Below are 12,812 nucleotides of genomic sequence, written 5' to 3'. Positions count from 1 at the left end.
CCCAGTTTCAGATTATTTATTCATTGAACAAACATTTCATGATGAAATGAGCATAGTTCAGTAACAAATATTTCATAGAAAAATGAACACATTTTTCTAATCTACCTTTTCCCAAATTTTCTCTGGCTTACACCATGGTTTACTCCTCCAGGGAGCCTCTTGAGAGTGCTACAGGGGCCTGCTAGGGGGCTGGAAAGGGGAAGGGGCAAAATGGGGCTGGGGATCCTGTTAGGAACTGAACGACTGGATTCCTTGGCACAGGCTGGAGGACTTTGGGCTCACATCTGTGCAAAGTTCCATTTGTCCTCTAGGGAGTAGATATGGTTTCTGAGGGAAGGGAAAATGTCATCTGGCTGCCACACAGTTATCACATGCGTCCTTGTAGATTAGCTGCTCTTCAACCTAAGATTTAGTGGTCTAATTCCTAGGGAGAGAGTAGCCTTGAAGTCTTGAGGGGCAGAGAGACTGTTGGGGGGAACTGCTTGACATCTAGCTTGTCTTTGTACTGTAGCTCAGGGGTGGCCAGGCGCTCGCACTCCTCCTGGTCTTGGAGGCTCAGTCCACTCCGAAGAACATAGCCCAAAATCTTACCTGACCCAAACTGGAAAGGGCGGAACCGTCGGTCAGTGATGTTTTTGGGGTCTAAAGCCTCACCTCCAACCAGGCAATGTTTAGCCAGGGCCTCTCGGCGAGCTCGGAGCTCCACCACTGCACTCTCCAGCCGGCTCTGGCCGTATTGCTTTATTCGTGCCCACAGACTGTGGTTGAAGTGAACATAAAGAGCCCAGTCCAGGTTGTTCCAGGCTCGGGCCCGTGCAGTCAGCGGCCTGTCCTCAGTGGTCAGTCCACCATTGCTGACAGTACTTCTGCCCTGCTCACTTCCAGCCTGAGCATTGTGCATGAATCCTACCACATCATCTAGACCCCAGCACAGGGCATCTGCCAGCAGAACCAATGACTCATCAAAGTATTCAGCCACCAAGACCAGGTCAAAGACAGAATCCAGCCAAGCCAGACTCCACTGGATGAAGGATGAAGACCCCAAACCTAAAGTGGCAGAGCTGGATGTCTGGCTGGGACCATTAGCAGCAATAGGAGCAGGATGGAAGAGAGCATTGGGATCCAGGGTGTAGGCTCGAGGATCAGCACCGAAAGGCAGGACATGCAGCTGTGGGGGGTTGGAGTCTCTGGGGGGATGAAGATTTCCTCTCTTGGTCCTCATCTCTGGGGGGAAAGGGAGGCCAAAGTCAAACCATAGCAAGTTGCGTGCGTAGTGGTCCCCACGGGCTCCAGGCCGGTAATAGGCTCGAGGACTGTCCAGGAAAGCAGCCAAGGAAGGTGCCTTGCGGAAGGCCGATGAGGTGGATTTATAGTAGGAGAAGGCAGAGTGGGCCACAGCTGCTGGATCTCGGACAATGGAAAAGAAAAAGCTGTCAGAAGGCATAACCCGAAGTACCTGCAGAAGAGAGAAAACAGACATAGGGAGAAAGAACTGTACCAGGAAGAAACAGAGTGCAAGCACAATGCTCACAGATCACCCAGCCTCTTCAGACTTCCTCCTCACAGGTCTTCCAGGAACCCCCAGCTTCCTTCACTAGCTGACAGATCTTGGGCAAATTATTCAACATCTCTGAGACTCAGTTTGCTCACCTGCAAAATGGGGATATTTATACTTTCCTTCCCAGCTGATTATGGAGGCTTCATGGGATAAAGGATATAAAGAAATCTGGAACATGGGAAGCTCTTGGAGAACATTTATTTCTTTGGGCCTTTTTGTCTGCCTTGGTCAGTAAAACCTCTAGCAATCAAACTTTGTGTTCACTTCTCCAACAAAAAACTATTAAATGCCTACACTGGTACTCTTGGTCATAGCTCCAAGAAAGGAACTGGTCTCAGGCCTCCTCAGGGGTGTTCACTGGTAGCAAAGAGAGAGGAGAGGGGGCAACCATAATACTGTCTCAGGTATAGGTTTCAGGTGGGCAGACAAGCCCGAGATGATCAAAAGACAGGGTACTTCTGGGTTTCCTAAGCGTTTTGGAGAGCAAAAGACATCCCTGGACAGAACGCGGGAGCAAGGGTCACTTGGTAGGGGGCTTCCCTGAGGCCTGGGACATTTGATCTTAGCAAGAAGGAAGGTAGGAATCAGGCTGAGTCAAGCAGATCCATGTCAGAAACCAGCTCCTGGGCTCCCTGAAGAGTTTATGCCTCTGAACGTTAATTCTCTCATTGAACCTGACTCCCTGACACAATGCCCTCCAATCTGCTCTGCTAATATGGGCATGCCTGCAGGGCAGAGCATGTGCCCTGTGTATCCCTTTGAAAGCAGAGGAGAACAGAGCAGAGAATAGTCTGTGGTATCAGGTAGGCCTGGAATAAAATAGCAAGTCAGCTATTTACCAGTCATGTAACTTTGAGCAGGTTATTGAACTTCTCAGAGCCTTCATTCCTCCATGTAGAAGTAAATGGAACATGATAGGTATTCAATGAATGGTGGTGACTATGAAGGTCATCACCCTAACCTCTAGAGAAACCTGCCTCAAAAATCATTGTCATCACCTCGCTTCCAGCAGTGGGCCCTTGCTACCCATTACACTCATGCTCCTTAGCTGCTTTCTCCAGCTCCAGCTTCAACAAGAGTGTGTTTGCAGCCCCTGCTGAATTTCTACCTCCTACACACATACTCCTTCCTTACACACACACACACACCACCACCACTACCACCATGTCTTTGCTGATATCTTGCTCCCTCTAAGAATGCCTGATGTGCTCCTTACTATAAAAACATGCCCACCTTTTCCTTTAAAACCTACCTCTCCAGGAATCCCTACCTCTTTTGATGAATATTCTCCCCAACAGTTCCAAATACAAACATACATACACACACACATGCCACGGAAGGCACTTTGACTTTGGAGAAGATGGGCCTGAGTTCAAATCGGATAACAAAAAGCAGTCACTTAGCCTCTCTGAGGCTCAAACTCCTCATCTGTATAATGGGGACACTTATAATGCCTTCTTGGCGAGGTGATGGTAAGATTAATACCCAGCACTCAAGAAGTATTTAATAAAAGTTAGTCTCATCCCTGTATGTTTTCATTTGCACATTGACTTTCTTCCTCCAAGAGCTCTCAGGTTTCTATGTGTATACAGATGACTGTGTGAGTGCATGTTCCCATCTCTTCCTTTAGAACTGAGGCTCCAAGGGTGTCAGGGCTGGGCTAGGGCTTGGCCCAGCCCTGATCCCCCAAATCTGGAAGATGTGGTGAGGGGAGTGAGAGGAAGACAGGTCAGAGGCTGAGCAGAGGTCTTAGTGACAGTGGAAGGGGCCAAGAAGAGCCAGGGGCACCTGAAGGGAGAATTTGGGAGGAGGGGGATCAGAGATGACAGGGCTCTGACACCAGCAGGATATATTGGTCAATGAAGGAGATGAGTGAATTCCAGATGGGAGAGTGCAAGACTTCGACTCTCAGAGCTACTAAGGTAAGGACAGCTAAGGAGAGGAGAATAGGAAACCTCACCTTCATGGCCCCCATGCCCAACTTTTGAGTGAAGCGACACTTGGGAAGCCCCCAGTCCTGCGGCCTCCTCCCCGATGGTCTTGTCCACAGGCCTGATCCCATGTCTCTCCAGTCCCATCCACCCCCTTTACACCCACTCACCTCTTTCAGGTTGAACCTCATGTGATGACAGAGGATGTGGAAGGGGGGCTGGGTGCCTCCCCCCTGAGGGTGGTAGCCTTTGACCCAAGAGGCCTGGAAATGCCTTGGGTAGCCAAACTGGTAGCGGGTAGGGAGGGCGAAGCGCAGCCCATGTCGATCCCCGTAGCGATGAAGCAGGCTCAGCACAGAGCTGCTCCCAGATTTATGTGTCTTCAGGAACACCAGCCGCTGCCGGGGAGGGCAGGACGGAACAGCTGGTCCTGGGGATGGGGCCCATGGCTGTCGGAGCTGCAGCCCAGGTAGCCTGGGGAGAGATGGGAGGGGAAGTGTCCTGGCCCCCATCAGCAGGTGGATGGATGTCTTGTGGAGCAAAGACAGGGTGTAGAGTTAGTTCCCACAAATCACAGCTCCAGGTAGGACTGGTGGGAGCAAGTAGGGAGCATCTGTTGGGCATTAGGATAAGATGAAACTCACCTCTTCTGGAAGGGTCCCCCCCAGAGCTGGAGGGCAAATCCAATGGTCATGAAGACTCCCAGAGCCACCCCCAGGCTCCAAGGCCCCCAGAGGCGCATGGTCCTGGTAGAGCCCATGTGGCACAGGGAAAGGAGACAGGGCAAGGGCCAGGCACAGAGGTAGAGACAGCTTGAGACAGCTGTGCAACTCCAGAAGGTGCAGGTTCGAGATGGGGGGTCATTCCCCAGGCCTGCTTGCAGCCCTGGTTGAGTCTGCCCCCTGAGTTAGCAGATTTTTACCTCTGTCAGCGTCTAGAAGGAAAATGAGGGGAGGAAGAAGAGTCTAAGGAGAGGTTAGAGACTTCTCTCCTGCTGCTGCATCTGAGACCTAATTCACAAAGGGGAGTGGCAGTGAAGAGGGCGTACTCGCTATACCCAGATCTTCCAGGTGGCCCCACAACTATTCCTCTGCTGTCAGCCTCCAGCTCCCCCAGCTTCCATCTACAGTTTCTCTCTGAGCCTCAGGGATTTGGAAGGGAAGAGGAAAAAGGCAGAGACCCTGCAAGAAAGATCAGACCAATTCACTTATACAACAGTGGGGTGGACATCGCCAGGTTCCTGGCTTCCTCCTGAGCCTCTGTGACAGATTGGAATGAAGAGCCCCATTTGGAGGCTGAAAGGGGAAGCCATAAGGAGGGAATTTCAGTCAGACAGATGAACCCATGGAGGTGATATTACAGGAGTGACTTTGTAATGAGTAAGAATCAGTCATCTGGTCTAAATTCAGGCATCTCTTTTTCCTCTCAGCACGGGGCAGACCCCAGTGTGGGAGGGGCTAGGGGAGACGTAGGGTTATTTATGAAACCCAGCTCCCTAGACATACCCCCACACACCCCAGCTGTTCTCTTTCCAACCCCATCAGTGCACCCAAAGGAGAATGAGAGGGTGGGGCTGAAGAGAGAGAGAGAGAAATTCTGACAGACACACAGTTTGGAATCCCTACCCAGGCCCCAGTTTCCTAATCTGCTGGGAGTCCCTACCCACCCCTTCAGATTACAACCCACAAAGTCAGACCACAGCCTTTCCATCAAGTCTCGACAGCCCCTTTCCAGGGTGAGCCTGGAGTAACCCCAGAGAGAACCCATACTTGTTACCTAGAGACCCGCCCCCTCTGGCATCACTCGCCTGTGCCTTCCCCCAACATAGCCCCCAGTATTCAGCCCTGCACAGAACTCTTGTGTCCATATTTCTTTTACTCCTTCCACCCGTCTGTCTCCTCCCATTACCCTAGGTTCCAGCCCTCTGCGCCCTCCAACTTTGGTGACTACTTAGTCACCAGCCCTTTGTTGGCCCCCTTCCAGGGTCTATGAATGCCCCCTTACCCAAGACTCCTCCCATAAATTCTAAGAGTCCCTCCACTGGCTGCAGCCTCAGTGTCACTTGCCCACTTACCAAGTCACCTGAAGAGCAGCAGGGAAATTGGGATCTGGCCCTCCTCCCACCGCTCCCCGCCCCTCAGCCACCACCCAGCTCCTCTAGCTCTGCTCAACTTTCCCCGTAAACTTTCTCAGAGCCCAAGCTCCTCCCTCCTCCCTCCCTTTGTCCAGCCAGTCCCGGCAGCTTTGATCGCTTTGCTGGGTTTCAGAACCTCCTGGCAACTTTCCCTTGTCAGGGCACCCAGCCCGCCCTTGGAAGACTCTGCTTCTACCCTTTCACACTTAGGAATCAATTTTACTTTTTTGTCTTTCTCTTTTTGCAGGACAAAAGGCTCATTCAGGAGACAAAAAGAAGGAAAGGAGAAAGTAACAAACAAGAGTCTAAAGCAGACATTTTCAAGGACTCGTGACAAGGTAGCCAGAGGCTGACTTGCAGAGAGAACAGGAGCTTCTCACCCTGAAGGCAGTAGACAGGGGTGTGGTAATGTTAATGGTGCCTCGTGTTCAAAAATAATTTTCCCAGTACAAGGTGCTTCCTCACACAGTTCCTGTTTGGTCCCCATTTTTTCCCCTATTTTACGGATGTAGGTTCTCAGATCTAGAGGGTGGACAACTTGCTCAGACTCAGTTATCAGGGCACAGGTTTCAAGAGAGGTGAGAAGCAGGCAAAATGAACTTGTCACGGGACTTCTTCCAGGAGCTAGGGCTCAGGGAGGGATGCTGAAGTTATAGAAAGTCACACTCAGGGTCCAATAAATTAGTTGTTTATTTGTAAAATGCAAAGCTTGTGAAGGATGTGGGTGGCAGAGGTAATGAGTCTTTTTTTCTTTTTATATTTTAGTTTAGGAAATTGACTGAAAAAACTTAGAAGAACCCAGGCCCATAGATCCTGACATCCTATTCATACACCCTAGTCCCCTCTGCCCCACACCCAGTCAATACCCAGCTTTGTACATTTTGAAACCAGGTGAACCCGCCCCTCCGAACTTCCAACCTCCTTCAAATCCCACCCTCCAACTAACACTCTAAAACTCCTCCCTTTCTCCTCAATGGGGCTGACCCCAAACTTATGGGCTTGGTTGGAGAGACCATACCTCCTTCCTAAATAAGCCCCACAGCTCCCACCCCACCCCACCCCAGATACCAAATGAAAAAATAAATATTGTGAACACCTACCCACTCCCAATAGGAATCTCCTGGACTTGGGGCCCCAGCCATTTACCCAAAAAGTCCCTTCTCTACCTTCATGGCAGCCCCCTTCAACTCCTCCCCAGATCCAGCTGAGTGGGGAGGAGGGGAAGAGCCATGAACCCTTCTGATGCCAGGGCACCCCTTCCCTGTTATCGAGGTCCAAGCAGGGCCAGGACTGAGAGGAAGAGAATGAGGATGGGTTGGGGGTGAAAACCAACAGACGTGCCCCCAGTCCTACTCCCGCCCTGGTTGTTACGGATGATGACACCTCTTCCTCTGCTCCCAGCACCATCTCTTCGAGGAGGGCGAGGAAGCCGGGCGGGGGGAGCTACAGCTGCTGTCCCAGCCATCCAGTCATCTGCATAGTGCTGTCCCTGTCCAGAGCCACTGGTGCCCTCATCTGCAGAGAGGGAGAGGATCAGAGACAGACAGGGATGGGCAAGAGGAGCAGTGGGAGACAGAGGGAGAGAGATAGAAAGAGGAAGGAAGAGAACTCAAAAACAGTACGAAAGAGAGTGGCAGGGGACACAGGTAGATAGTTGGGGGTTGGGAAGAGAGAGAAATACAGTATTAAGAAAGCAAGGAGACAGAGATCAGGCAGACATGGGAATAAGGGAAGGTGATGAGAGACAGGAAAAGAAACAATGAGACAGAGGCAGGAAAGAGACAGATGGGAAGAGAGGATAAACAAGAAAAGATAGGAAACAGGTACACAGAAGCAGCCAGCACACAGGGAAGAGGAGGCGGGGAGGGGAGGTAAAGAGAGACAGAGATGATGAGAGAGAAAAAAACTGAATGTCCTTGCCTTGCTTCACTGTCAAACTCTACCTTGAGGAGCAAGCCCAATGACCCCCGCCTTCCCACCTTCCCTTGGGGTTGCTCCTCCTCCCCAAACTCCTATAGCCTTTTGCCCAGAGTTCTGTAATAATGTTTTGTAGTCTTCCCAACAGGACCGTGAACTCACCGATAGAGACCTTTTCTCTCATTGGTCTTCTACCCCTTACCTTCGAGGTAAGTGCTCAATACTAGCTTGTAAAATGAATGAGTAATGGACGAATGATAACAGATGTGAGGGGAGGGACTCAGAAGGCAGTGGATGGGGCCCGGGTGCAAATGCAGGTGGCTATTGGAGCTAGGCCCTCGGGGCACCCCACAGGTCTCACCCCAGTCTTCCAGTTCCAGGTCTTGTCCTAGGGCGGCCGCCCTCATCCTGATCGTGGCCGCCCGAAGCCGCAGCCGCTGCATCCGCGTCCGGAGATCGGGGTTTGAGGCTTCCGCATCCAGCTCTGGGTTGTCGAGCCGCTCAGTCAAGGAGCCCCCGACCACGGGCAACAAGTACCTGCGAGTACAGCAGCTCCCGAAGTCTCCCAACCAGCCTGGTGGGCCCGTGCCAATCCCAGATTCGAGCCTCGCCCACCCGCCAGCTTGGCTCTCACTTGCCCCGCCCGGTTCCGGTCCAACAGGGTGCTGCCTCCTGCGCGATTTCCGCTGCCACGGTGGGATCCCTGCACATCGTGAGGGGCAGCCCGGCCCAGAAGCCCCGTACCCGGCCCAGATGCTCGCGGAGCTCCCACACCTGGCGTGCAGAGAGAGTGGGTAGAGCTGCAGCGAGTGCCCACTCAGTGGGCCCGCCCGCTGCACCCTTGCAGCCGGTGGTTTCTTTGCTGCTCACCCCCACTTACCAGCTTGGGCAGCCTGTTGCCCGCCGCCATCGTGGGCTTCTTCTCTGCCCTCGCGGTCCACGGCCGACCCACCTCTTCAGCGGGGGCTGGGGCTCTGCGGGAGTGGGCATGGGACTTTGGGGCGCCCCCGCATTCCTGAAACACCTGTGGCACAGGAAAGAGGTGCCCCCCATGCAGTGAAATTCACACTGTGTACCTGCTCCAACACCTCAATCTTCCATGACACCCCAGTTTCCCCAGATACCTTACAGCATCTCCTTGACACCCCACACTATACCCCAGGCCCTGACTTCCACCCTTCTCTCTCCTGTACTAGAGCTGACATCCCATACTGTCTCCTTCACCCCCAAAGCTGACACTCCCACATTCCTCAAGGCCCCAGTACCTGGGTGGACACCGTTACACTGTTTTCCTGCAGATACATCAGACCTTCTGCTATTTTCACCCCAATGGACTGGGCTGCCAGCTCAAAGGAAAAGGAGCCCTGAATCTTCTCAGCCAGAAACAAGAGACCATCTTGAAGAAGGGGGAGAAAGACAAAGGGAGAAATGAGGGGACAGCTAGGGAGGTACTCACTGAACTAGGAAGTTCCCACAAATCCTGACCTGAGCAGCAAGGTGTTGGATGGGGGAGACTCACATGAGAAGGACTACCCGCCATGCTCCTCCTCAATATGGCTTAAAACTCCCTCCCAGCCCTCCCCACTCACCCCTACACAGTCTTCCCAGGCTTTCCTGAGTCCTCACCTAGATAGGTCCCCCAGTCAGGGTCCAGTGTCTGGCTGCTGAGACAGCCATAGGCCACGTTGAGGCAGAAGCCCCGGCAGCGTGGCAGCGAGGGGACACCCTGACAAAGAGGGCAGCCGGTCAGACGCATCACAGCCCGCCTGCAGCCTTCGGATATGGGCATCTGGGGGCAGAGAACTGGGCTGTGTCATCCACAAACACTGAGGCTGCCCTCAGCCAAGCTTGGTGCTAGGCACAGAGATAAATCAAATATCCCATCCCTCCTGGCCATATATGGAAAGGTGACATGAATGACTAGGGTTGGTGACCCCATGTGGCAGCAAATAAGACCCCAGAAAACTGCAGAGGGAAGTTCCTAGGAGCCAGGTTATAGATACCGCTTCTTAGGAGAGATGAAACTAAAGAGGCAGTGGTAGCGGGGTAAGGGGATCTGAGAAAAGGTTTAAGGACAAGAATGAGCCCATCATGGTTGAGGAAGGAGACTGAGGATGCAGGAGGTAAGGGAAAGTAGATGGGAAGAGAACAGGCAATGGAGAGAGGACCTTGAACACCAGATCAGGAATCTGGCCTTCAGCAGCAGGGAAGGGGGAGCCACTGAGGGGTCTGGAGGAAACCAGGGTGGGCAGTACTCCCATCTTGGGATGCTACAAAGATGAGCAGACCCCCAGAGGCTGGCAGGGTATGAGTCATCAGAGGCACAGGAAAGGGTCAGAGGTGGGAGGAAGTCATGGATCATGACACAAAGGAGACTTCGCTCTGGTTCTCCTCCTTACTGATTCTCCCTGGGATGCCATTGCCTTGAGTCTGATATGGGAAGGCCCCAGATCTCTTCTGCTAGCTGGCACCTGACTCTCCCTCAAGGGGTCTCTCCTACTCTCCTTTTCCCTCCCTGAGCCCTGCCCATACTCAGGCTTCCTCCAACCTTAAGCACTTCGTTGACCACATCTTTTCCAGTCTCCAGACCTTGGACAAAGGCCAGGGCAGCCACCATGGCCCGGGTTACCTGGGTGAGGGGAAAGAAGGTGAGAAAAACCACAAGGTTGTGGTGCATCAGTCAAGACTGGGGCCAACAAACTACACCAAGGAGACAGGCAGTAGGGGTTAGGTTGTAGAGTTACCCTGGGGTGGTTAGGAGTGTCAGGTGGTATAGGGAGGTATGTCCAAGAGGCTCAAAAGAATTAGTCTAGAAGGATCAAGGGGAGCTAGGCTTGGGAAGAGGTAGAGAGATTGAGTTTTGGAGGGACTGAGTTTTACAGGGCTTGGAATCAGATGGTCTGTGCATCAGGACAAACCCTGAACTTGAAGCCAGGAAACCTAGGTATGAGTTACAGCTCTACCATTTACTTGTGATGAGGCCTTAACTTCTGGGAGGCTCAGTTTTCTCATCTGTAAAACAAGGCTACTACCATCTACCTCACAGAGTTACAATGACAATTAAACAAGATACTATAAAATGAAAATTGTTCTCAAATATTAAGTGCCTAATTCACATTTAGTTGAACCAGAGGAAATCAGGATATTAGGATAAGGGAGGAACTGGCAGAAAGGTGGCTGGAGGCCAAGAGCAGGTGAGTGGGTCAGGGATGTGTGTGAAACTAGGGGGGACATTCAATCAAAGGAGACCAAGAAGTATTGGGTCAGGCAGGGGTGACTGAGGCTCAAAAAGGGGTCACCAGGTCAGAGATAGCTGCCATGCAGGGTGTGGGGATCACAATATCAGGGGTGACTGGGGCATGAAGTGGGGGTCATTGGGTTGGAGGTTGAGTGCACACTTCATAGGTCACTAAGTCAGAGGTAGCTGAAACTCAGGACTTGGGACCCCTCACCTGCAGGCGGAGACGGTGGGGTGAGTCCCCGAAAGGTTTCAGAGAGTCATCAGCAGAGGCGGCAAGGCGTGTGATACAGAACAGGTAGTCAGGGGAGAAGTTGTACTCTGGGTGCAGCAGGGGGAACATTTTCTCCAGGAGCTGTGCCCAGAAATCCACCAAGGCGTCATCTAATCCCTCACCAGACTTCTCATAGTAGTCTCGCAGCCGAGTGAACAGGCCAGTGAATAAGGGGGTGTGCTGGGAATACAGCTGTCCATAGGAGCGGTGGAAGAGCAAGGCCAGGGAGTGTTCAGCTGATGAGATCATCTCCAGAAAAGCCCCTGTGGCAAATGAAAAAAAGGGGTATGAGGTGAGGTGAAGCCAGAAAAGAATAGAAAAGTGAAAGGGCAGATGCAGGAAGAGATGGGGATGGGGAGAGAAGAGAAAAGACAAGTGAGTTAGAAACAGCCAATTCTCAGACCCTGGAGAGAGCCTAGAGTGGGAGGGGCAGTGCTGGGTGCCTTAGAGATGGAGTAGGAAGTAAGGACAGGACGTTTGCTGGGGTCATGAGCACAGCTGAGGTATGTGGCCAGGTTTGGGGACCCCAAGTCCTCACCATTAAATTTTCTGTGCAGGGCAGACAGTGTGTGAACCAGGAAGGAGCCACTCTTCTCCACCAGGCCTCGGAAGGTAGCCTCGGTGTCCCAGGTCAGCCTCTCCTCTACCTCACTGGAACAGCAGGTGTATTCTTGGGGACAGATCCGGAGGTGCTCACCTGGACAGAGGAGACACAAGGAATGGTGAGAAGTGATAAAGAATGGTGGCAAGAGATGTAAAATTCCTACCTTCTGCCAGTCTCTGGTGGTCATCCCTTCTCTTTCACTTGTCTGGTTTCTTTTCTATTTTCTGCAACCTCATCCCCACCTGATGCTATCCCCACCTTATTGTCCCCTCACCCATCCCAAGTCCGCTGCCATTAGCCATGGCATCAAAAATAGTGATGGGCCAAATTAGTGATCAGAGAGTCCTCAGAGAACCCACCCCAACGTCATGCACCCCAGGCCTCTAAGGACTTATGAGACAGCTTCTATGGGAAGAATGGGGTTTGGAGGGGTGGGGTTACTTGGTAAGCACGAAAGTATTATAGGAGTGCTCTTAGAAACAGCGAGGGGAACAAACTGGGCTGTAAATGAAGAAATAGAGGTGGATGCTAATTACTTGAAAGGGATTCCTAGGGTGGGGGTATAGTCAGAGAGCTATTATATGAACCAGAGAGTTATTGTGATACTGGTAAGGAAGTTCAGGAGGAGGAGAGATGTTATTACTATGGAATGAAAAGATTATTATAACGGTTACTCTAAATGAGGGAAGAGAGTTATTGTGAGATGGGAAAGACCCACCCCTGCCTCCCTCCCTCTCCCCTGATTCTCTAGTCTTCGTCTTTCTCCTCACCTGAGATCGGGGCGGGAGGGAGTAGGCTTAAGCTATATCCCCGGGAACCCAGAATCTGCCGGGTCTCAGTGCAACTCCGGGTGACCTTTGCCTCGCTCCCAGGTCCAAAACTAGGACCGAGACACAGAGGCAGCAGCAGAAGCAGAAGAGTTCGCAGCCTGGACATAGCTGCTGCGACCCTGGGGCAGCAAAGTGGGTCCTACGGAGGAAAGAAGAGACGCCCGAACTCGGGAAGCCAGTTCTCTGATGCAGGACGGACCCGCCGGCCAGAGAAAGAGCGCGACCTCGGAAAACTGAACACCCAGCACGGTAGCTGGACCAGGCGGCATCTGCCGAGACAATGGGAGCGGGAGCCAGACAGGGGGCGGGGCCCAAGACGGGACCCT

General features: G+C 52.4%; 2 protein-coding genes across 3 annotated transcripts; both read right to left on the bottom strand.

Annotated features, from left to right (window-relative positions):
• Position 1: 1 nt before the first annotated feature.
• On the bottom strand, positions 2 to 6,207 carry GAL3ST4 (galactose-3-O-sulfotransferase 4). Of its 2 annotated transcripts, none has more exons than XM_039849572.1 (4): positions 4,538 to 6,207; positions 4,134 to 4,423; positions 3,660 to 3,963; positions 2 to 1,456 (listed from the first exon to the last, which is right to left on the bottom strand). In XM_039849572.1, the coding sequence occupies exons 2-4, from the start codon at positions 4,247 to 4,249 to the stop codon at positions 425 to 427; spliced, it is 1,452 nt and encodes a 483-aa protein (XP_039705506.1). In that variant the 5' UTR covers positions 4,250 to 4,423; positions 4,538 to 6,207; the 3' UTR covers positions 2 to 424. The 2 variants fall into 2 exon arrangements, with proteins under 2 accessions (XP_039705506.1, XP_039705505.1); XM_039849571.1 differs by having other exon boundaries at positions 5,564 to 6,207.
• Positions 6,208 to 6,295: 88 nt separating this feature from the next.
• Positions 6,296 to 12,804, bottom strand: GPC2 (glypican 2). Its single transcript, XM_039849570.1, has 10 exons — positions 12,427 to 12,804; positions 11,591 to 11,749; positions 10,993 to 11,315; positions 10,089 to 10,169; positions 9,167 to 9,329; positions 8,806 to 8,936; positions 8,421 to 8,564; positions 8,175 to 8,314; positions 7,902 to 8,077; positions 6,296 to 7,138 (listed from the first exon to the last, which is right to left on the bottom strand). Exons 1-10 carry the CDS (start codon positions 12,590 to 12,592, stop codon positions 6,888 to 6,890), a joined length of 1,734 nt encoding a protein of 577 aa, XP_039705504.1. The 5' UTR covers positions 12,593 to 12,804; the 3' UTR covers positions 6,296 to 6,887.
• Positions 12,805 to 12,812: the final 8 nt, after the last annotated feature.

This window comes from Pteropus medius, unplaced genomic scaffold, assembly GCF_902729225.1.
Source record: "Pteropus medius unplaced genomic scaffold, Ma_sr-lr_union100, whole genome shotgun sequence".
Classification (NCBI taxonomy): Eukaryota; Metazoa; Chordata; class Mammalia; order Chiroptera; family Pteropodidae; genus Pteropus; species Pteropus medius.
Note: the sequence above shows the minus strand (reverse complement) of the source record. Positions and strands in the feature narration are given on the sequence as shown.